The sequence below is a fragment of the Tachypleus tridentatus genome, chromosome 10, assembly GCF_004210375.1.
Source record: "Tachypleus tridentatus isolate NWPU-2018 chromosome 10, ASM421037v1, whole genome shotgun sequence".
NCBI lineage: Eukaryota > Metazoa > Arthropoda > Merostomata > Xiphosura > Limulidae > Tachypleus > Tachypleus tridentatus.
In genome coordinates, this window is record NC_134834.1 from 66,666,318 (window position 1) to 66,691,321 (window position 25,004).

General features: G+C 31.4%; 2 protein-coding genes across 2 annotated transcripts in view; both read left to right on the forward strand.

Annotated features, from left to right (window-relative positions):
• LOC143229476 (uncharacterized) overlaps positions 1 to 21,960 on the forward strand; it is a 449,330-nt gene extending 427,370 nt beyond the window's left edge. The window contains exon 55 of the mRNA XM_076461844.1: positions 21,725 to 21,960. Within this exon, the coding sequence (XP_076317959.1) occupies positions 21,725 to 21,925 (201 nt within the window). The 3' untranslated portion in view covers positions 21,926 to 21,960. The remainder of the gene's footprint in view (positions 1 to 21,724) is intronic.
• Positions 1,139 to 20,178, forward strand: LOC143229477 (glutamyl aminopeptidase-like). The gene is made up of 7 exons (XM_076461848.1): positions 1,139 to 1,296; positions 7,014 to 7,150; positions 7,266 to 7,469; positions 9,608 to 9,684; positions 11,567 to 11,668; positions 18,839 to 18,998; positions 20,047 to 20,178. Exons 1-6 carry the CDS (start codon positions 1,278 to 1,280, stop codon positions 18,885 to 18,887), a joined length of 588 nt encoding a protein of 195 aa, XP_076317963.1. The 5' UTR covers positions 1,139 to 1,277; the 3' UTR covers positions 18,888 to 18,998; positions 20,047 to 20,178.
• Positions 21,961 to 25,004: the final 3,044 nt, after the last annotated feature.

A 25,004-nucleotide genomic window follows, 5' to 3' on the forward strand; every position in this document is an offset into this window, starting at 1 on the left:
GCCACAAAGGGCTATCTGCTCAGCCCACCGAGGGGAATCGAACCCCTGATTTTAGCGTTGTAAATCCGGAGACATACCGCTGTACAAGCGGGGGTCAAAACTAACTGCAACTAATTATACAACCAAGTATAAGTAATAAAATACAATGTCAAGAATTAAACATTTTATTTATTACACTTTCATTTTATCACGCTGATAACATTCTATTTTTACCATGATAAACTTTCTAAGGAATAATAACTTTTTATATCCTCTCCATCTACCTTCAACATAGAATTTCAAAATTCAACAATCTAGTTCACTTACATACTTCCTGAATACACCAAAACTCATAACTCTTACTTAAATAATAAATATTTATTTTAATTTTTGGAGCATAACTACACAATGTGTTACATTCGTTCTAATCACTGTGTAAAACTCTGGATTTTAGCATTTCAACAGCGTGAAACTACCCCTAACCACCAATTAGATAAATAAATTCCTTCAGTTTCCTTACACTTCTTTGTCTGTGCCTCCCTGAATAATCCAAACTTCATCTCAGATCTTCCCAATTACATGAAAATACTATTTTTATTCCTATTTAGTTTTCTTTAATCATCGAAATCCCCATTGAAGTTTTCTTGGAACACAAATATTAATACATTGGTTGCCTTCAGCCGCTCTAAGTACAGTTTTCTTGGATCTTACATTTCCAGAATTCAGCATAATGTCTACTATTCAGCCTTACCAAGTACCCCAAACCCATCTCAAACTTCTTTGCGTATATGAATACTAATACATTTACTCGCATTCAGCTTCTCCATGTATCAGAACTCATCACGTCCATCCCCCCTCAACTGGATGAAATGTGACTCCCTTCATTGTTTTTGCATTCTTATTGGAAAATTTTCTGCTGCCTGAGCTAATATATTTTGTCATTTAAATATTGTTTATAGAAACACGAAGTATATTAAAAATTGATTGTTATTAATTTATATTTATTATATTAGCAAACGTCATCATAATGTCAGAATATTAAATCGGATGTTAATGAAGTAAATAGAGTAAATTATTCATAAGTATTCACTATTTAAAAAGAGCTGTAAAAGCTGTTTCTCACAATGGATTCTTTATTTCCAACATCCTAGAATCTTGACATCTGTCAAATAATGAACATGTGGACTGGATAAATGGGATATCCATACATCAATACCACAAGGGATAAGGTTAACCCCCACACATTCCACGTTCAACAACAACATTTCTGATTAGTCCTGAGAGCGCTGCTGTAGCTGATGACCATTCTCCTTTCGGGTAAGTGTAAATATCTTTAAATAATTTAACTAAAACTGTCAACAGAATTATAGAACACCGGACACATGAAATAAATTTAAAATACTTGGTCTTGTTAAGAATTTTATCTTCCAAAATATAATTTAAGGGATCGAATCTTCCTGAGTTTACAAGAAATATGGAGAAGTTTTAAATGGTTGTGTTCCTTTATTTACGCTTTATTTTATGCTATTTTGGGTAATTATATTTTTCTTACAGTTATTGATTTTATAATTACCAAACTTACAGAGTTTTGTCAAAAATAGCTGGTACATTAACTTTAAAAATTATATTGCTTTGTTATTTATCGTTAAAAAATAAAGTAACGTAACAGGACTTCACAAGATGATGCGTTATTTCACTTACCGTGTTTCCGAAGCAGGGTAATTAAGATAGCCCATTCATTGTGGATAATACAATAAACAACACCCATTTGCGGTACACTGGAGATAAAATACCTTTAAGAAATAGCGTGACGTCACGTTAGTCACTGTTTTTTTTCTACAAGAACTTTGGGCTCCTATACACTAACATCTAGTCAGTGCCTGAACCCAAATAGCTTTTTATCAAGTTCAAAATAAAGCTTGGGAAATAATAGGTCTACAAAGCAGTTATGTTCTATGAAGAACGTTTAAGAAAATCAGTTAATAATTTATTTTCTTGACTACTTAAAAAAAATAATTTTAGCAGTTCACCATAAAACCATATCTTGTTTGTCGTTGTTTAGGATTATATCTGTTACACCTAAAACCTAACATCTGTACTTAGGCAACTAGGCAAACGCTGAATAGGATGAGGTTCTGACACCTAAAGTGAAACTTTCCCAGTTTTTTACTAATATGATTAAATATACAACATACGTAATTAGCGAAAAAAGACAAAATATTTATTCCTTGTTGTTGAAATTAAAATAAACGTGTTTGCCAAAAAAATATGTAAATATATTCACCTTGTCTGTATTTACACTCAGTGTAAAAAAGAAAATTCGTTAGACCACTTTCGACCTTATTTGTATAAAGTAATTGGTATTAGTTTTTCTCTACTTATTTCATTTGGTAGGTGAAGTAACATTTTTATTTAAAAATCTTAAAATATTATAACTATTTAAAAGAAAAACCAAAAATAAATGCTTTTGAAATATTCGACACGTACTCTTGAAAAAAAAGAAAAAAGTGAAACCCAGACTAGGCATACAAGTATCTAAGATTGGATGTGGATCGGGGGTTTCATGGTTCGCGATCAGTCACTGCAAAAAATTTTACCTTGCTTTAGGGCTGTGGATTTGCAGTAAGATGTACGATCAAACTTAACTATTCGATCAAACATGAGTAATTCAAGAGGTGGTGGAAGGCAATGTTTATTAGCTACTTTCTCTTTAGTGTGCAAGTTTAAAATTAGGGACAGCTAGGAACAGGTAATCCTTATGTGGCTGGTTGGTTGAAGTTTTGTAGTGCAAAGCAATATGGATATCTGCTCCAAAAAAAGCATTAAGAAAGAATAAAGTGTTAGCCTATGAAAAGTAGAAAGCTAAATAATGCTCCAAAATCACATAAAGATTATAATATATCAAACGATACAAATGTCATCATATTACAGCTATTTAACAGAAACGAAACTTGTATTGACTCAAAAACGTTGAAAAATGTTACTAAAATATAGAGCTTTTAAATATTGTTTTCAGATAAAAAAAATAAACACAACAACCATCATCAAATAAAACGAAAATTAAAAAAAAAACAAATTTTTGAAGAAAGTACTATTTGTATGAGAATCAAAACTGTTAGGATTTTGTCATTCATAACACGTAGTTTTAAAATATGTTTATTCTGTTATTTTAAGTAAACGTAAAAGTCGTATCATTCATTAATGTGTGTATTTGTATGTGTGTTCATGTAATAAAACTGGTAAATCCCGTCATTTTTTACGGGCCAACTACTGATACACAGTAGAAAAACTGTCTAATAGTATTTCACTTCGGAATTGTTTATTTTACGTGGCTATCAACAAGGTCTTTAAGTTCAATATAACATATACGTGTAAAGTGATGGATTATTTACATCAGGCCGTTTAACGAAGAGACAACGAACTCTGGGAGTAGAAATATGTATTCGGTCAACGAAGGAATCATTACAATGAGTTTAATGTAATGAAATATCACATTCTTAACCATAAAGGTGTCAAGACACTGACTGATAAACGTAAACATTTATTATACACTTTATTGTTATTCAACACAAAAGATAATGTATCGATGCTAACATTCGCGGACTAAAGCAAAATCTTTCCGCCCTACAATTCCAACATGATCAATTATAACACCAAAAAAGTCATAAAATACACAGAAAATCGAAGACTGTTTATATCACTGCATGGGATGTGTAAAAAAAGTATTTTTTTTACAAAATTTCATGTAATTGTGTTGAAATAATGTGAATAGTTCATGAAATCCGAAACTGTATTTTACTTTCGTCGATGAAACTGAGCGAACATTTTAAAATTGCCTATATCTCTGTTTGGGACCTGCGCAGTACACTTTTGTACTAAATTTCATGCAAATTGTTGAAACCAAGCCAAATAATTCATCAAAACCCCTAACATTACTTCCCATTGTTGGATATACAAGACTGTTTAATGTAAGTGTTATTATTTAACTTATTTTAACTGAGTTAATATTCAATGATTGTTTAGTTTTAATAACAAGAGAGTTAAAAGTTAAACATTTTAAAAGCAATAGTTATGACAAATTTGGTTGCGTAACTGTTGTGTTTGTTATAGCAAAACCTCTTAGGGCTATCTGTTGTGTTCACCGAGGGGAATTGAACCCTTTGATGTCTGTGTGTGTGTGTGTTTTTCATATAGCAAAGCCACAAAGGGCTATCTGCTCAGCCCACCGAGGGGAATTGAACCCCTGATTTTAGCGTTGTAAATCCGGACACATACCGCTGTACTAGCGGGGGGCCCCTTTGATGTCAGCGGTATAAATACGTGGACATTCTGCTGTACCAGCATGGGATTACGTTGTGTTATATTGTTGTCTAGGCTTTGCTAATATTGTTGACATCACATTACTCGAATTTTCCTTATTTTTAATGCCTCAGTACACGAGGTATAAATATAGATGTCTTCGAGCGCAATTGGAGAAAAAGTATAAGGTGAAACAAAGTTAGAGAAAAGTTCAGTAATACAAAAGTTATAAAACGTGAAGTTAGCCGGCGTGTGAGTGGTTAACCATGATAAGCGATATATTAAAGCGAGGTTCACAGTTTAATAGAGATAAAAAGAATAATTTGTCTTACCCAAAGGCGTTCTAAAGTAATTCAAACCGTCTTTGTGGACTTTGACGAAAAGATAACAATTATTTGAAGTTCAGGATATAACTGTGTTAACCCACGAGTAACGAAAACAAATTATTCGTTTATTTGTATTGTGAGAAAAGAAGGTAAAGAAAAGCAATTCGTAATGTCATTTAGATTCTAAAGGCTGAGAAAAAGAGATAAAAGTTTAATATTTCAAAATGTATTTTTTAAATCCGTTCGATTTGTTTTGAATATATTATTTTAAAACAAGTGGATTATGTGCTGTCTGTTTATTGTTCGAATTTATAGCCAAAAGGTTATACACCTACTGTTGAAGAATTCCAGTCCACATATATAATAAAACTCTGACGCCCCTAAAATGTACAAAAGTGGACATACCCCATTTTTTGTACGTATATGTATGACAACAGCAAAAAAATTTTTTTTTCCCGAAATATGGCAAAGTAAATGTCAAAATTTAATATAACGCTTTTTATGGCATCTTTATTCCCTATGATTGCCAAAAAAAAAAAGATGGTGAAGTTCACCATTTTCATTTTTCAATATGCGAGATTTCCGGAAAATTATCTTTTACCTAATCCTATGCGAAGTGGTCAAAATATGACTGAGTAAGTAACCAAAACTTCAAAATTGTGTATATTTTTGTAAAGTGTGACGCTCTCCCTCTATTAAGACTCAAAATTAACTCATGAAATTTTTGAAGGTCAACATGTTGGGTGCATATAAATTAGTATTTGTGACAAGTTTCATATTGATTGCTGTAAATACGATCTCACAAAAGCCATGTGTATATATGTATATATATATATATATATACATACATATATTTTGGATTTAGGCCCTTTTAATGATTTTGTGGTGTGAAGATTATCCAAAAATATAAAATAATAATAACATGTTTCTACACGTATCGGACCAAAATATAATTATAACAAGTTTTAAGTCAATATGCCAAGAAATTAAAGCATGGTGGTCGATTGTAAAGTGTTTGGAAGAATAAAGAAAAAAAAATAAACAGAAAAACGTCGTCTCTCTGTCGAGACAGAAATAGTTATGCTCAACGCAAAATCTTTGAAATACTGCTTGTCTCAAACATATTTTGTAATCAAAGTAAAAACGCATCACATGTGGCTTAAAATATTTGAAAAAAAAACGTGTAATTTTTGTTCACGAAAAAAAGCCACAAAATATATATAATACGTCAATTAAATAATAAAAATGCCAGCTGTGACCTGTGTATTTCTTTAACATTGCATATAGTTCTAAGCTCAATGTAGAAGTGAAATTAGTTTGTTATGTTTATATAATATACAAACAAATTATTCACCAATTTTCAGCCTCACTTTAATGACAAAAAACAAACTCATCAAGAACAGGGAAACATATAGGCTTTCAGTTTTGCTTGTTCGACGATAAGGCTAAGAGCTTATAACATTAAAAAATTGGGTTTTAATTCTCATGTGGACAGAGCACAGACAGCTTATTGTGTAGCTCCGCGCTTGTAAACAATAACAAAATACTTTTTATTTTTTTACTTTTCACTGCAAAACGACTATATTATTATATTCAATGAAAATTATATAACTACTGAAAATAACACTTCTTGTTTAACTTCTAGGCTTTTCTGGTTTTATGTACGTATTAGAGTTCTATACCTATAATGGTAAACAGCTATTACATGCATTTATATGTATAACTTCAGGTGATAAAAACGTGTATGTGAACATCTATATATAGACTGGTTAACGATTGCAATATTACCCCGTACATCTGGTGACTAACAGGTTGGTTGGTTGTTTCGAAGGTAAGCACAAAGCTACACAATGGGCTATATGTACTCTGCTCACCACAGGTATCAAAGCTAGGATCTAGCGTTGTAAGTCCATAGACATACCGCTGTACATATAGGTGGAGAATAACAGAACACACTACAAATTCGGGCTTTTTTCGTTTCTTTCATATTATTCACTCGAAGTAACTTCGTTTTCGATAGGTAGATGTATGTACAGAGAGCAAAAATGTGAAAATAAGACGTTAAAGTCCCTCGCTGGGACAGCGCAAAATCTTCGGAGTTACAACGCTAAAATCAGAAGCTCGATTCCACTCAGTGGATACACCAAATAGACCGATGTGTCTTTGCTATAAGAAAAGTACACACAAATAATATTGAAAATCAAAATAGTTGATAAGGAAAAGCTTCATAATTAAGTATCCTTTACTTCATTTATAAGCCAGGATTCTTGTTAAAAACTAAATTTAGTTTTAACAGCAGTAAACTTAAGACACAAGAGTGAGATTTGTTTTGCCACACTGTTTTTAATTCACGCGTGTCATGTGTATTATAACGAATATATTATTAAACAGTTATTACATGCTTTGTAGAACAGCTCGATGTTGCCTTAGACGATGGCCTAGAAGGATGGTTTAAATTCAACGTCAACCAGATAGGATTTTATGTGATAAACTATGAGGAAAACGACTGGCAGAAGATAACTGACCTGTTAAAGAAGAACCATGAGGTAGAAGTATTCCAATTAGATTGATCTTTAATAATATTTTCCTGTACTTAGATAATGATAATCCACAAATACTTATCAATTAATTTTCTTTTTACGACTAATAATTTTTTTAAAGGTGTGGAGCCCATCCAATCGTGCCAACGTCATCAGAGATTCATTTTTCTTAGCACGTGCGGGGTATTTGAAATATTCCGTTTCTCTTGAACTATCCACGTACTTGAAAGACGAGCGCCACCTGGTGCCGTGGGAAACAGCTAATATGGTTCTAAGTTACATTAGTAGACCACTGGAGAACAGCGAATCAAAATTCTTGCTGAAGGTAATACCCAAATTTTAAAACAGAACAATAATTAGACATTGTAATGTTCAAAAGATGTTGAAACAAACTCGCTTCGAGTTTAACATACTACTTTTGTATTTTATTCTCTGTTCGCTTTTATTTTTCTTACTGGTGCTCGGTAAATTACATGAATCGGTTAAGAGTATTATTTATTTAAGTGATTATTTCGTGTAGATGTTTTTACTCTCGAATGAGGAATATTTTAACTCGTCTTAAAGATATATTGAATGATATGTGTCATTGTACAATAAATCAGGTAATGATAGCAGAAAGTTTGTAACGTTTGTCCAAGATAAAATATTCAAATAGGTATAAACTGCATGTGTCAGCCAAATACATTAAACTTTAAATACTTAAATATTCTATGCTTTAAATAACACAGCTTTTATTCGTTCACTTTTAAGAGCACTTGGTGATTAGTCTTCTGGGAATATAAATATTTGAATTTCTCTTAGTTTTCCTGGATAACCTCTTCCATTTCTCCAAGGATATTTTAATTACAAAAATCCTCTAAAATTATTTGTTTTCACTTATGGTGATAGATTGCAGTTTGCCGTTCATTTCTTCTCAAGCTAATACGAGTAGCTCAAGACTGTGCAACAGGTGCTGTTCATTAGCTTCCTACGTGTCCTTTAGTCCGTCAGTTATACTCTTTGTTGAATTTTGCACGATAATTCCGAAACGAACAACTCCTTAGCGTAAAATAATATATTGAAGTTCTGATCTGATTTACCAAAATGCCTCGTGAGCTCTGAATTTTCATATTTTTACTTTTGGCTATCAAAATAAAAGTGGTATTATCAATAAGATGTAATTTGGACATCATTAGACATCTTCTACTGAAACTGGTCAATAGGTTTCTTTTCATTTTGACCATTGAGTGACATGATTGTTGTTACTTATGTTTTATATAAAATAATGGCAGTTTAGATGTTGTTCTCCAGTTGGTTCGTTTTCAAATATCCTTCAGCAATTTCTGCAAAGTTTCAATACCAATAATCATAAAACTACACACTTGCATCACAGTCGAATAAACCTAACACTGGGTCAAACATATACTTGACATACAAAATAATAATAACCCATCTGCTTACTATATTTATAACACTAATACTTGAGTATATCAATAAGAAAATACCGAAACACATAACAGACAAATTTATAAAACTACACTATTCATAATATCTCAGGAAATAAACTTTTCAACTTTTGGTGAACTTACGTTGTTTAGCCATTTAACGTAACAGCATTTTTCATGAATAACGACAGTGTCCTACAGTGCATTATAGTGTTAGCACTTCGTTCCTAAACAAATGTTTGATGAATACCTTTTGTTTATGACGATTGGTTGGTTGGTTCTGGGGTTTTATGGCGCAAAGCAGCACGACTATTATCGTCCAACCACCTTTGTAAATAGAAAACAAAATAACAAGTAAAAATAAAAACAAGTTAACAACAAATAATGCCCAAAAGTAAGGTAAAAATTCAAATAGAAATAAAAAGGCGAATAACCAGTTATGACAAGGTATGGTAAAACATTCTCTCAAACACGTATTTCCTAATAAACAGTGCATTGTTTTGAGAAAGTATCATTTGATGGTTGGTGTTTTGTGCTACAAAGCAGTAATGCTATCTGCTCCAAACAGACCAGTAAATATATATATATCGATAATCAAAATAAGAAACCTAAAGCATAAAAAGTTAAGCAAAAATAAAAAGACCAAAATATACGGCTAAACAGCCGTTGAACAAAGGTAAAAAATAAAATAGAAGTAAAAAAGACCTGTAAATAAAGTAAAAAAAACTAAAAACACGATCATTCTGAATATTGTTACTATTGCCAATGTCAAACGCTAAAGGTAAAGAAAGCATGAAACCTTCTGTAAAACACTATCTGGTATAAGATGTGGAATCCCACTGGTAACACTATTTTACACTTTTCATTCAGGCTTTAAAAACTACGTTGAATAGACATTTACGTGTCTAATATTATCACTGACTTACGGGTATGCAAAATTATTTCTCGTATTTGAAAATCCTATATGTTTGTATCAGGAAATTGCGAAAATATCGTGTTTAACAAATGATTTATCAGTGCTCGTTTCTTTGTTTTATAGAAGTACATAAAGCCCTCAACAGCAGACGTTGTAGCCGAACTCGGATGGAGTGATGAAAACGATGATCACTTGGGAAAGTAAGTTACACATTTTAATTAGTTTTAAATTTAAAAAGTAAGTTATACATTTTAATTAGTTTTAAGTTTAAAAAGTGAGTTACTAATTTAATTAATTTTAAGTTTAAAAAGTAAGTTACACATTTGAATGAGTTTTAAGTTTAAAAAGTAAGTTGTACATTTTAATTAGTTTTAAGTTTAAAAAGTGAGTTACGCAATTTAATTAATTTTAAGTTTAAAAAGTAAGTTACACATTTGAATGAGTTTTAAGTTTGAAACTCTACACTTATAAATAAATGTGAGCAGATATTTAGCTTATCTCTTCTACCTAAAAAGTTTCCAGAAACTAGTAACAATCTGAAAAAATACTGAAAAAGAAGCTAGATGAGTGAAATCATTGGTACTTGAGTTGTATATTAGTTGTAAAAATATTGTTGTGTCTTAGAGAAGAACTATAAAATATTGTTATCTAAACACTGATCGAATTCAACATTGATAACTTCACCCCGAACTGGAATCTTGGGCTCAGACCTGATTAGATTAAAAAAGTAGTTAAACCATTTTTGTCTCACACTTCTATGTGACCTTGATCGCATGTTACCTATTAACACGCAAGTCACATAAATATATTCTAAGAATATTAGAATTAACCCTAGCAAATATTACTAGAGTATGTATTTTACATGGAATATGAGTGATTTTACTAACGTATGTTTTATTTTATCAGTTCTTTACACTGAGTATCATTGCAGGCCGATGTGTAATATTTCCCAGTTTGATGTTGTCGCATATTGCGCTGGTAGCGGACTACTTGAAAATAAGTCCGTAATTTGAGAGTTCGTGGAAGAAAGAGGTTTTAAATTTTTTCGAGGTTAACAAAAAATATAAAGACAGAAAATGACATTCTGTGTGGAAACAGCAAGTATGTAAATTGGAATTAATTCATTACTATTATTAGTGTTGAAATATCACGAATTCGAAGGTAACTCCGGAGGAAAACCATGTCTAAAATGGTTACGGTGCTCTTAAAATTGTTTCGTCTCCCTTTGGGAAAGCGGTAAGTTCACGGATTTACAACGCTAAGATACAGGATTCGATTCTAAGTCGTGAACCACAGTTAGTCTATCAGCGGCTAGAAGAATAAAAATACGTATGAACATGTTTAACTGTATTTTGAAAATACAGAAGCTCAAAGTTCACTAGGTAAGAATGAAGAGCTCAATCTGGTTTTATGTTTGGTGAGTAGTCAGAATATCTTTTCTATCCTATCCTTACCTCCTCTAAAGAAAAAATTCAAAGATGGATCATGTTAAGTTAACTTCAAAATTATACCAATACAATGTAAGAAGAAATTGCTTTATAACTCAACTTGGAGTAATGTGTCATTAAACTTGCTTCAGATAATATATAATTTGAAATTTCGAAAGATTATATGTGCGATTTATAAGTAAAGTCAGACGCTATTTATTGGACGTCATGTTGATGTTTACCCATTTTATTTCTTTTCCGATAATTTATCTTTGAATTACTGTATTCATAACAACCTTTATTGTCCATACTTGTATCAACTAAACATTGGTAACTTGTACTTCCCTGCATATATTTTTATAGTTATGAGAAATGTTTTCAGGTTATGGTAATTGTCATTTCATGTAACATTGTCTTTATCACATTGTGTCAGATATACATTTTAAATATTGCCATCAATCGGAAACGAGGACCAACATCAGCAACACCATTGTTTCATACACGAACATTAGTGATTTCAACAAAAAAAATGCCAACGTCTTTGTAATAAAGTAGTCTAACAGAGCATTAGAATAAAAATAATAATAACCTTACATGGAAACTGAACCTTATCCTGCGGATGTTTATGACAAATGCACATTTACTTTCATTCCAGACGAACCAGAGTAACAGTTTTAAATTTAGCATGTGGTGTAGAATACGAAGAATGCCTTAACAACGTAACCGAATTGTTGAGACAATGGAAAGATGGGAAGAAGTAAGCATGGCGGATTTTGTTAGGTATCATTAGAGGTAGATTTATCTTTCCTGGACGGTTAAAGTCCGTTAGAAGATACTGTTTATGGTTTCTACAGTTAATTTTGTTAGCCCTGTACAATATGCCTTTTAAGTCTTTTTCCATTAAATAGCTTCATAAACAGAGTCGGTGTGTGGTGTAAACTGTCATAAACATAGCTGGAGTGAAATGATATTAGACGTGACTTTAGCTCTTAGTTGGTTATAATACCAATTTTGTTTGTAAGGCGAATATAAAATAAAAATTGTTGTTCTTTATTTATGATTATTTTTTTTCTTTCACGCTGTTATATTACTGTTGTACATTTTCGTCTTAAAGTGTATTTCGTCGTTTGTTATTTTTGTTTATAAACGGTTGAAAGCCACTTTTTAGCATACAAATACAATTTAATTTATATTTAATGAATATCAGTTAGAGGGACAGTTTGAGAGAATCATATGACTAGTAAGATTAATGTATTTTTCTTACGCCAAAAGTACTACCGAATACGCCATTCTGATCTACACACCTGAAAAGCTAGAACTACAATTCTAGTTTGAATTGCAAAATCTACCTATTTGATTTGAATGATTGAAATTCTTTAGAAAACAAAAGGGTAAACTATTTGATGTGTACTGTTGAAATCCGGTAGAATTTAGAAAAAAAATATATTTGACCTTGACTTGAAGTCCGTTTGACCTGTATATATGTATAAGATACACTTTTCTGATCCGGACAATCAAGGTTTGGTAATCACCTATCTAACCTTGATCCTTGAGGTCTATGAGAACGACATAATAAACCTCATAGATTGATATTGGAATCAGCTAGAAATACAAATTACACGTTTTCCCGTCTTCATTTCGTTACTTAAAGTACTCGATTCGTAATCCGAGGGTTGCGGGTTCGAATCCCCGTCCTACCAAACATGCCCTTTCAGCCGTGAGGGTGTTATAATACGACACTCAGTCCTGCTATTCGTAAGTAAAAGAGTAGCCCAAGAGATGGCGGTGGGTGGTGATGACTAGCTGCCTTCCCTCTAGTCTTACACTGCTAAATTAGGGACGGCTAGCGCAAATAACCATCGACTAGCTTTGCGCGAAATTCAAAACAAACCAAACCAATCTGGATACACGCGGTAGATCATTCGATGATTAGCTATTTTTTTTTTCTTTTATAGGTATTTCCTTTACTTTGCGTAGTTTTTATATTAATTATTTAGCTTTTGTGTTACAGAAAGACTCAGTTACTATCCTAAACTGTTAAACCCTAGGATTAAATCTAAACCTCATTGGCTTCTTGAGACACGTTTTCAGAAAAGTTATGTGAGCAACATTTCTTTTGGGTCTATAAAAGTCTTCATTACAAGTCCCTTTAAGATATGCAAATGACAGAAAAAATGCAAAAAAACCCATCAATCATGAAATTGAACTCATCGGCGACTTCTGATGTCCTGTCTGTTTTGCATATATAATGAGAATTCACCTAAATTCTTTTATACATTCATTACACTGAGTTTTATTATAGAGGAAAAGAAAATCTTTCAAAAGATGTAATATGTGGATATCATTGGTAGCGAATTACATACACACAGATCGATAATTTGAGGGTATAATATTCTGTAATTGTAAATTATGTATGAGAATACGTGTAAGTATGTGTATGTGCGTGCGTATATATTCTACTATTAGGTTCATAATATATATACCACAGCGCGTAAATTAGCCGTACAACTTGCAAAACACGTGTTTCTAAATTTGTTTTATATCAAACTTTATTCAAACCTATGTGATTTTTAAGAAGAAATAACTATAAACCCAATGAATATATTAAAGCATTATTACTATTTTTTACAGAGGGAAGTGTCGACATTTCACCCTATTTTTAACTTCTGTATAATCTGCTGGCATTTACTTATAATTATTGAGTTCCTTATACATATAATAAAACAAGTTGAATAAACTTGATTATATCGAAGAGTTGTTTTAATTTAAAGAGCTATGTGGGGGAAGGTATTCACTCTGTTTCATTCTGTGGTATTCATAGAGTTAAATTATGACCGGTTAGTGTTTAATAACTTCACTCTAATTATTTTTACCAGTTTTGAAGAGTCGACCAAAACTTGTTTTAAATGAGTGTTTTGTTCATACTCAACAATCATGTGAAACAAAATTTAGTTATCCATCTATATGCATTTTCGAATGGAAGTTATGTACTTAAAAATATATATATATATTTAAATTATCCCGTATAAAATTAAATAAATGCCATATAGATTTGTCACTTTAATTAGTTCGAAAATGTGATAGTTTCCACTAATAAAGCTAACAGGGCTGGCATGACCAGATGTTTAAGGCGCGTAACTCGTAACCTAAGAGTCATGAGTTCGAATCATCGTAACACCAAAAATATACTCCCTTTCAACCGTGGGAGTGATATAATGTGACACTCAATCCCACTATTCGTTGGTTAAAAAGTAACCCAAGAGTTGGAGGTTGGTGGTGGTGACTAGCTCTCTTCCCTCCAGACTTACACTCATAAATTAGAGAAGGCTTGCGCAGACAGCCCTCGTATATCTTTGCACGAAATTTAAATAAAGCTAATAGTAATTTTGGCTTCATTCGTAAACATTTTGTGCATTAATTATAATAATTGAAATCAATATAGCACGAACATTCAAACTTATTAACTAATCTAAAGGTACAGTAATTAATAATTTCATTAAAATTATTAAAACATTATTCTAAACAAAATTCTTTTGTAAATTAATCTTTTTGTGTACTATTCCTAAGCTCCATAAAGCTCTGATTAAATTTAGATTTTTAGTTCAATAAAATAATTATCCAAAACTGGCTATTTTAATAAATAATTCACTTAATATTTTATTTGATAAAATTAAAAATATTAGTGTTTATAATCAGAAACATGAGTTTTGGATAATAAGAAATAATCAACCCGTTTTAGAATATTTAGAAAAATGTGAACAAGTAAAGAATATTCAAACGTGATTTTGCCACGTGTATACAACGACTCTGTTAACAATCAGTGACGACGGGAAAACCCATTTGTTGAGAAAAATATATATGTAAAAACGGCTGGTTGGGGTTGAGGAAAACAATAAAACAACCGAAAACAACCAACAGAAAGAAGACAACTTCGACAATTTAATTGACATCCAACAGCCAAACTTCCCAGAAAAAAATAAAAATTAATATTTCCCAGAAACATCTGAAATCAACATCTTAAACGATTTTTTCAAAGATTTTTTTCAGAAAACCATCAACATAATTTCACAAAACAGAAAGCTAAAAAACAATCTTACAAAATGAGATATTAATTCCATTAAAAAACCTAAAACAAGACAGAAACATAAATATTTTAAAAGCAGATAAAGGAAACGCTATAGTCATAATAAACACGAGTGAATACATCCACAAAATAAAGAACATCCTATCAGACTCAAACAAATTTAAACCAATACACACAAATCCAACAAACACACACGAAACGCACTAAACAAAATACTACCAAAAATGAAAACAGGCAATACAATTTCAAAAGGACTTTATTTCTATCTACGCAAGACCGAGTCACGCACACCACAAATATGCGGTATCCCAAAACCTCATTAACCAGATAGTCCATTACGACCAATAATGTCCACATATGAATCGTTTAATCACAATCTTGATAAATGCATAACATGGACATTCTCCAAATATGTAACATCAGCCAGTTCATTCTTCAAAGACTTTTAATTTCAAGTCTAATCTTAATCAACTTAATCACAAAGCCTTAATGGCCAGTTTCGATGTTATATCCCTCTTTACAGAAGTTCCAACCGTTGAAGCCTGCAAGATAGCCTTAGAACTCTATATTCGAGACCCTAACCCATCAGTAGACATTCCCAGCAACCAATTAGCAACCCTCATAGAATTCACAACGATGAAGACAAACTTCATGTTCAACAACCACAACTATATACAAACAAATGGCCTAAGCATGGGCAACCCAGTATCACCAGTTCCAGCCAATATTTTTATGACACAAGTTGAAAGACAAGCAATTAGCACAGCATTACATCCACCACTATTCTGGTACAGATATGTAGATGACACGGTTGTGGGATCCATACCTACAGAACACACATTTAATTTTTTTCAATCATCTTAACTCTATACATCCCAACATTAACTTCACATGTGAACAGGAAGAACGCAATCATATATCATTTCTTAACCTCAAAATTACAAGAACCGATGCACAATTTAAAACAGAAATCCACCGAAAAGTCACCCATACTGGACTCTACATTCCTTGGGACTCAGCACATAAAACAAAACAAAAACCGAACATACTAAGAAACGAAATAAAAACAGCCATAAAACTATGCTCACGAGATGAAATTAACGAAGAAATAGACAAAATAAAACAGTATTTCATCAACATCAATGAGTTTCCTCCACAAACCGTAGAAAACATTATACGCTCAACCTAGACAAAAGCAAAATCAAGTAACAAAAGTAAATATATTCCACGAATTAAAAAATCACGAAACCATATACTGCTGTATACCATAGATTCCCGACATCAGCAGAAAAATAACCAATATTTGGCAAAAACGTGTAACAAAATATGACTTTCCAGATAATATTCCAAATTTATTCAAAAACCAGGCACAAAACTGAGGTCTCTACTATGTAAAAACTACACTGACAAACACCACACCAACATTATTTATAAAATACAATGTGATAACTTCCACGACTTCTATATTGGAGAAACAAGTAGAGAAATGGAAACCAGATTCAAAAAAACACAAAATTCACCTTCACACGTTTTAACACTGCAAATCAAATAAACACAACATAACCATAAACACCCAAATATTAAATAAAGAAACACACATAAACAAACGCAAAATTAAAGAAGCCTTACTTATACAACAACTCAAACCCAAAATAAACTAATACAAAGAAACACCTTTATACCTACATTAATAAATATAATCAAACATCTAAGCAAGCCCTCTACATTCCTTTTACGCAGTTACACAACCCCTTTAAACATGTGGTCAGCTATCGGTCAGTTACCTCTTTCTTTCTTTGTGAACCTGACGATGACAGAAAAAGGTCGAAACGCTATTCGGTCCTTTACATAAGTCCCCCAGTGTCTCAGCGGTAGTCTGCGCACTTACATCGCTAAAAACCGGGTTTCGATATCCGTGGTGGGCAGAGCAGAGAGAGTCCATTGTGAAGCTTTGTGCTTAACTCAAAACAACAACAATCCTTTACATAAAAAAATGTTTTTAAACCCAAGCCAGCCGTTTTTACATATATATTTATAACTCTATTAACAGATTTAATTTCTGTTATAAATTCATTAATATAACGATTCTGTTATTTCTTCATAGTACGAGAAGAAAGAAAATTTAGCTCCAAAAACATAAAAGATATATTAAGTTTCTGTATTTATAATAGTTTTTTTTTAATAACAAGGTATTTAAACAAGTAATATGAGTTCTAATGGGAGCTCACTACACTACTTATATATTGCAAATTTATATCTATTTTTGCGAGAACAGGTTCTTTGAAAATAATATAAACTCGAACATTTTTGCTTTAACTTGTAGAATTATAATGATTTAATTAGTATAAATAATTTTATTAATTCTATTTATCCAGCAATAATTAAAAAATACTTCAATTTATAAAGACACATTATTTAGATCTAGAAATTAAAATACTTGATAATGATATTAATCTAAATATTTTTTTGTTTTTCGACATATTTTGTACTCTGTTAATAGTAATGTACCATACTCTTCTGTTATAAGTTTTATAACCTCAGTTCTTTGGATTCTGTAAAATTTGTAATAAATTACAATATTTTATTATTAATGTTGACATATCGATTGAAACATTAATATTTAATGGTTTCAATAAATAAACTAAATAAAATTAAAATATTCTTTGTTGAATATAAGAATGTATCAAATAAATAGAAAGAAATAAAAATTTAAATATCTTACTGAAAGTTTCTGAGAAGTATTTTTAGTTGTCAAATTCATTTAAACAACTTGGTAATACTTTCTTGCAGATGAATACCTCATTTCATATAAAGACTTGTTTTGATCCTGAAAATAGGTAGCTACAGTGGATGCAATGGGTGGTGGTTAGAAGTTATAGTAGCTAGTTTTGATAACTTGGTTGGTATTCGATAATAATATAATTTGTCGACTATGCTATTAATTAGTGCTTTACTACTGTAGTAGAAGTTGGAATGCCATCTTCAGGAGGTACGTTTATCTTACATCTCAAGTGGTAGTATCTTATTTCGTGTTTTTTGTTTCTTTATTTGCATCTTTACTTTGGAGAGCAGTCATATTTTCACAAGTGTTTGCAGGCAGTGTAGGATAATATAGATGGTGGACCTGGTGGGCATGAGCATTCAAATCTCGGTCACCTAATTTCTATTTATCTTGATTATTCTATTTATTTTAATTTCTTCATGCGAAACTGGCTGTAACCACACAACAATCTGGGTCCTACTTTTGCAGTCACTTTCAAAATCTAGTGTTCATATCATATCCAAGAATATAGCCTGTAGCCTGGGGATCCTTTGTATTTAAGCAGCGTCTTTGATTATTGTTTGAGCTTGTTTATATTTATTAGAATATATCTTATTCATAGTAAGTTTAATTCGACCAATAGACAAACAACGGGTTGTTAAAATAAGTGAAAGGAAAATATAAATGCGGGGCTAAGTTTGATAATTTAACTGTGTTTGTTATTGTTACTTGTTCACTAGTCACCATTCACATTACTTGGCTAATGTTTTGTAATGTAATATTCCCTCTTTTCTTTGGTCAGTAATACTATAAAAACTATCAACATTTCTTTGAATAACAAACTTACGGGACAGTCATCGTGGTTTTGAAATTGATCGTTATTGTATATTATACAACAGATTGAGTCAGGGAAGAAAACTGATTGATCTTAGTTTTATTGTGATATTTTCTTGTTGTCAATTAAATGATTTTGGTTCTCCAACTGAAATATTATAGACTGTCAGGTAACAAAAACCGTGAAGCAGTGGTTATATATCTAATATTCATGAATACTTATGTTCGTTCTTGCAGTATTTCTCCAGATTTGAGAAGTATTGTATATCGGTATGGGATAAGTCACAGCAGTTCTGAAGAACTCTGGAACTACATGTGGAAACGATACTTGGATGAACAGTCATCGGACGAGCAAATGCAGTTTCTTAACGCCTTATCGTGCACAAAGAACGAAAATATTCTTTTAAAGTAAGCTATATCCGATTAACTTTATTCACTTATATATAATCACTTTTATTACCAAGCCAAATATAAATGTATAACCATTACAAAATAATCGTAAGCTTACTGTTGTTGCAGTTAAACGTAAATAACTGAACAGTCTTCATTTCTATATTGTAAGCTTTTAAACAAATTTAAGACGGTGTGTTACAGTTTTGGAAAAAGTAAATATTTAGTTTTTCAGTTCACGCTGTCTAAAGAAATAAATACAAACTTAGGTCTTAAATAAAGTAAAAATAACTGTTCATACAGTTAGTAATCCTACCTTATTTGTAATAAGAATAAAGACTTTACAAATTACGTGATCTAATATTGTGTGAGTAAAAATTGAGGCAGAGTAGACATTAGGTTTGAAAACTTACGGACCGTAACTGTCTGATAAATAAATAAAAGACGACATTTCGCCGTCTACATTGAAGCCAGTTTATTCAAAAGACAATCATAGTTCGTTACATTTGTTATGTTCACCGTCTTTTGTACTTGTACAATTTCCAATGGAAGTTAATTTATAAAATGTTACTTATATGTATTCTTTTTATATATTGCTCCCATAACTATCGCACTAAAATAAATATGTTTGCACTACCATAGGAACTGTTTTTTGACAAGCTTTGTATCTTTACAGCGTAGCAGCAACTATTGTCATTCTGAGAGAAATCATGTTTTAAGGTCCTGTTTTAATAATATTTACGCATCTCCGCCATTATAAAATATAATGTGGCACAATATTTAATATCTGGCAAGATTTCGAAACATTATGGATGTGGTAGCTGCACTCACCGAGATCTTCTTTACTTTACTGTTTTGCATTTTCTGTAAAAATGTATTGTGTTGATTCAACTGATAGTTTAACTGCAATTAAGCCTTATAACTGTGTTTTCATAATTAGTTTTGATGCAGTGTACGATCTGTTGAAAATTAAGGTATGGGAAATTGTTAATTAACTGATTACGTACTAAATAATTTGATATATGTCCAGTGTTCTTTTGTGAAGGTTAGTAATTTTTTCTTTCAGATACCTGGAAATCGCCAAGAACGACAGTATAATTCGAACCCATGATTATTTTACTGTGTTAAACTTCATAGCAAACAATCCAGTTGGAAAAAATCTTTTGTGGGAATTTTATACAAATGAATGGAGTATCTCGTTGACAGGTCAGTTTAGTTCCAAGGAATAAGCACAGTTATTTGGTAAAACCTTATTTCAATATTCTTAAAAATCACTATTATAGTCCAGTCTGTATTCACTCATATAATGGAGGTAAGTACTGAACTTTTTAAAGTTATTTAACAATGGAAACCTCAAAACTATAAAAGTGTAAAATTCATTATTTAGCTTTGTATGTCCTCGTTGGTAGGACAATTAATTCGTAATCTGCGGATCGAGGGTTTGAACTCCGTCATCAGATATACTCACCCTATCAGCTGTTGAAGTGTTATAATAAACGGTAAATCCCACTCTTTGTTGGAAAAAGAGCAGCCCAATTATTAGCGGTGTCTAGTCGTTTTTAATGATATTTTATTACTTCAAAGTTAGAGAGTGCTGGTGCAGAAAATTTTAGAATAACTTTGTAGCTTTAAAATATGTAGCCTTGAATCAGGAACAGACCCACAAAGAGAGAGAGACATTTGCACTTATATAAATTTCGTTTTGTCCTAAATATTAGTCTAACTTAAAGCAACTAACTGAGTTGTCTAAAACTCTTCCTTTGTTCCAGCATAATTTTATTTATCAAAGCTTAATACCTTCTTTGTTTGGGCCTCTTTTTTTAACCATTTACTTGAGATCTGTTTCAAAGTATGAAACCTTGAGAAACAATTCCAAAAATAACTTGAAAATGTTTACAAAAGTTCTTAGTTGTTAATAATATTTATTTACTCATATCCTTAGTTTTGTTAAGATACACAAAGTTCAGTTTATTCACCCGATTTCTAAGTTATTCACTTACCTGCAGATATTTTACTAATTGTTCTGAATTGTAAATACAGAAATTTCTTCTCTGTTTCGTAAGCTTTAACCTTTTATTACAATTATGCGAGCAGAGAATGATATAACGTATAGGTTAGTAATATATATTTTTGTTGTTGATTACAGGTCCACATTAAATAACCAGTGGTTAGGAAGATTGTTGAAGACTATGTCCAGACGTTTCGCTACTGAAAACAAGTTGAAACAAGTAGATGTTTATTACTTCTTCAAACCATTTGTTTTTGCTGAAAAATTTAATTATACAGCTAGAGGGTACTATTAGAAACAACTCCCACCCCACAATGTTATATTTTTATAACCAGCATGAAATATACAAACTATTAAGTCCCATCTTCAAAAACGTACGTTTAAGTGCCGAGAACTTCCATCTCAATTTCTCTTCGAACTTTGATAGTTTTTCACGATTAAACATTTGTCTCCAAAAGTGTTTGGCCTACAATGCGATTTTTATCTTTCACCTAAACTTACCAAAAGTTAATTAACTGTCCCTTCCATCGTTTCAAATTTGATCAAAATCAGAGTTTGAGATACACTGTTCACACACCCACCCAACCACACATACACACACACACATAAATGAAGATCCAATCATCTCTTAGGAAGGCGCAACCTCTTCAAACACAAGCTCACATCAATGTTTTGGGTTCGCATAGATTATGCATTATTGATATGTTTTTTTTTTGTTGCTGTTGTTCTTAAACAGATGGAAGAGTTTTTCCTTACGTACCCAGAAGCTGGCGCATCAAAGCAAGCAAGAAAAGAAGCGTTGGAAAACGTTAATAGTAACGTTAAATGGGTGCACCATCATCTACCGAAAATTGTACAATGGCTACAAAAATACTACAAAGAGGAGACAAACACTAAAGAATTCATAGTTACAAAAGCTCAAAAAGGCGTTTTTTAAAGTTTTATTTGAAACTTATCTGTAAATGTTGGAAGTGCAATCAGTTATTTTAAAAAGAAACTGAATTATCGTGTTGTTTTTTTAGTTTGATATGATATTAGTTATTTTGTAAACACATTATTCAGACTTAATTGTACTGGTGCTTTTAATGTAAGAAAAGCAATATAATCTGCAGTTCATTGAAGTTGTTTTCATACAACTCTATTGTAAAAATAGTTATGTAATTTTTCTCTTACGTATGTATTTAAATGATGTTTGAAACAAAGGTGTTATGCTTGATAATACAATATAAACAAAACTTAGTGTATGCTGTGTTTATGTTCGAATCGTAAGTTAGATTGAACTCAATATTGCACATATTTATATTCTGTTAATAATGATTTTCCTTAAGTAATTTATTATAAATAATTTAAAGATAGGACATATAGAGTATTAACGCATCATAAGATTTAAAAACAAGTACTTGTGGAACCGAACACTCGTAAAAAACACATTTATCTTAAAGCCTAAAATGAAACAAAAAACAGAGTTTGCTTCCCAAAAAATGGTTTAATAGCATGTAAACACCTGATACTTAAATAATAGTTATATTACGTGCAGCTCCCTACAATTACTTAAAGCATAGCGATATCATGGAATGAAGTTTTGACCATTTCAGTTTGCTAAGATCTTACACTCATGATCAAATAATCCAGAAATGCTCAACCTGCTCCAAAAATACAGTGTAGAAAAGATAACCTTGTACATTATAGGTAATTTAAATTTCACATCAAATTATTGCTGCACATTTCTTACTTAGAAGGAAATTTTCTTCACAAGTCCCAAATTAAAACAAGATAAACCTTAGTAACAAAAAAACATATGCCAGTCGATGTTCCTACACTATGTGGCCAAAATGTCTGAAACGTATGGTTGTATCAAGATAAATAGAAGTGCGTATAGCGATTACTTCCGTCTGGCAGCTCTCATAACAAAAGTACGGAAATGTGCCCGTAATTATTCATGGGTTTGTAGCATTTTTAGCAGGACAACAAGGAATAACATTCTTCGAGTCTCCCAAGTTTCATTAAAATCCGTTCGTTTTTGACCAAGTTATAGAGGAAAAATAGTGTGAAAAATAGACCCCATGTTATCAAATAGGAAATTTGGATCTTTTGGGGCCCTGTCGTTCAAAAACTGATTACTTCTGAATTGGGTTATAGTCCAAATGTCCACACCAACTTTCGTCCAAATCCATTTTGCCGTTTTTCGAGAAATATTGCTGACAAACACTTACAGGGATAAAGCATAATCTCCGTCCAAAGGTGGCGGAGGTAAAAATATGAAATTAAACTTCCAACTCCATATCAATGTTTCTATTAACCATACAAAATGGAGTCAGTACTGCTGTTACCTATTCTCTGAGATAACTGCTATAATTTTATTGAGTGTGTACATGATTTTTTTAGGGGATGGGGGAGTCAACGTCCAAATTATGTATGGTCTGAAATATTTTGAAAATAATGGTCCAAATATTTACCTTTCTGTATTCCACAAAAATGTGACACAGTGGAAATAATTACTTTTGGCAAAATTGCTTAATCATTGCTATAAGCCTAAATGCGATTAATGACGATTAAACTAGTTGAGAGAAGTATGGAGTATTAAGTGTGTATATGAGAGTGAAGTTTTAAACTACAGCTTCATTCTATAGCAATAATACACAAGTTTAGATCTTTAATTAGCAGTTTTACACGAGAAAGTACAATGTTAGCTGACTTCTTGCTAACGCCTCCTTGTGGCACAGTGGTATGTCTGCAAATTCATATGATTGAAACCAGTTTTCGACACCCGTGGGGGTGCAGAGCACCAATAGCCTATTGTACTTAATTACAAACAAACAAAATCTTCCTAGTAACATGTGTGTGTGTGGGGAAGGGTCAACATATTTTGTTATCGTGAATTTTGGGAAATTTTTTTTATTTTATTTGTAGAAACATGCTTTTTTTAAAATAATTATACGTATTCATAAAATGAACATTTTAAATTCCAGTGTCTTACTTTAACATTCTTATTTCGAACAAGTTAAAATTGATTTCGTTGATTGGTTGGAGTTTAATAGCACAAATCTACGAGGGTATCTGCATTAAACAACCGATGAAAATCTATTCAGGTTTTACTTCAGCTAACAATAAGAAGTTACTTTTAGTGCATTTCGTTTAAATTACCATGAATGCTATAAGTGGTAAAATAAAAACAACTACAATGGGACCAACAAGATTCAAAAGATTGTTTGTTTGTAAATAAACAGAAGAAACATATGTGGGAACAAATAAGATAAATAAATTCCAGAAAAATGTTTTGAGAAGATTGATATGGCTTAAAAACTTGCAGAAGAGAGGCTAGGGCTAGAACGAGAAAAATTGGTTTGATTGAAGAAAGTTGAAAATAAGGTAAAAGATGAGAAATATCAAAGCACAGGAGGACAAAATGAAAGCCAAGACTATGTTAAAATATTTCAGAGATTACAGCGAATATGTAGAGAAAAATATCTAAAAATGCCTTCAAGAGCAAACAAACATTAATCATAGGAATAAAACATTTAAGACAGTAAAAATTTGAATTGACTTTAATTAATGAAATTTAGGAGATACGTCATAGGTGAGAAATTAAATAGTCAAAGAACAGAGAAGGGATTTGAAAACAATTTAAAAAAATTGAAAAAGCGGAAGTCAAGATAGTGAGTTGAATGAAATTTGTTCGAAATTAAGTAAAATAAATGAAAGAAATTATGATAAAAGTCTGACAAAATATAAAGGTTGATATTTACAAAATTCACCTTTCGAGAAATGACATAGAGGTGAAAACTAGTGGTAAATAAGTATGACAGATAGTTTGAATGATAAGAGGCTTAACGAATTGTTTGAAGAAAATCAATCAACATTTCTGAATGGTTATGGAACTTAAGTTATTATTTTTAGCGCCATAATACAAAAATTACAAGAAGAGAGAATTAACTTTTTATATATTTAAATGGTATTTATCTATAATGTGTAAACAAAACGTTATTAAAAAAGAAGGATGTACGAGTTCTAGGAAG

What these genes read in the sequence shown, in the direction of transcription:
- LOC143229477 (XM_076461848.1), top strand. An exon ending in TGTTAAAGAAGAACCATGAG is followed by an intron (nt 7,151 to 7,265) that starts GTAGAAGTATTC and finishes ATTTTTTTAAAG; the next exon opens with GTGTGGAGCCCATCCAATCG. An exon ending in CAATGGAAAGATGGGAAGAA is followed by an intron (nt 11,669 to 18,838) that starts GTAAGCATGGCG and finishes GTATTTCTCCAG; the next exon opens with ATTTGAGAAGTATTGTATAT.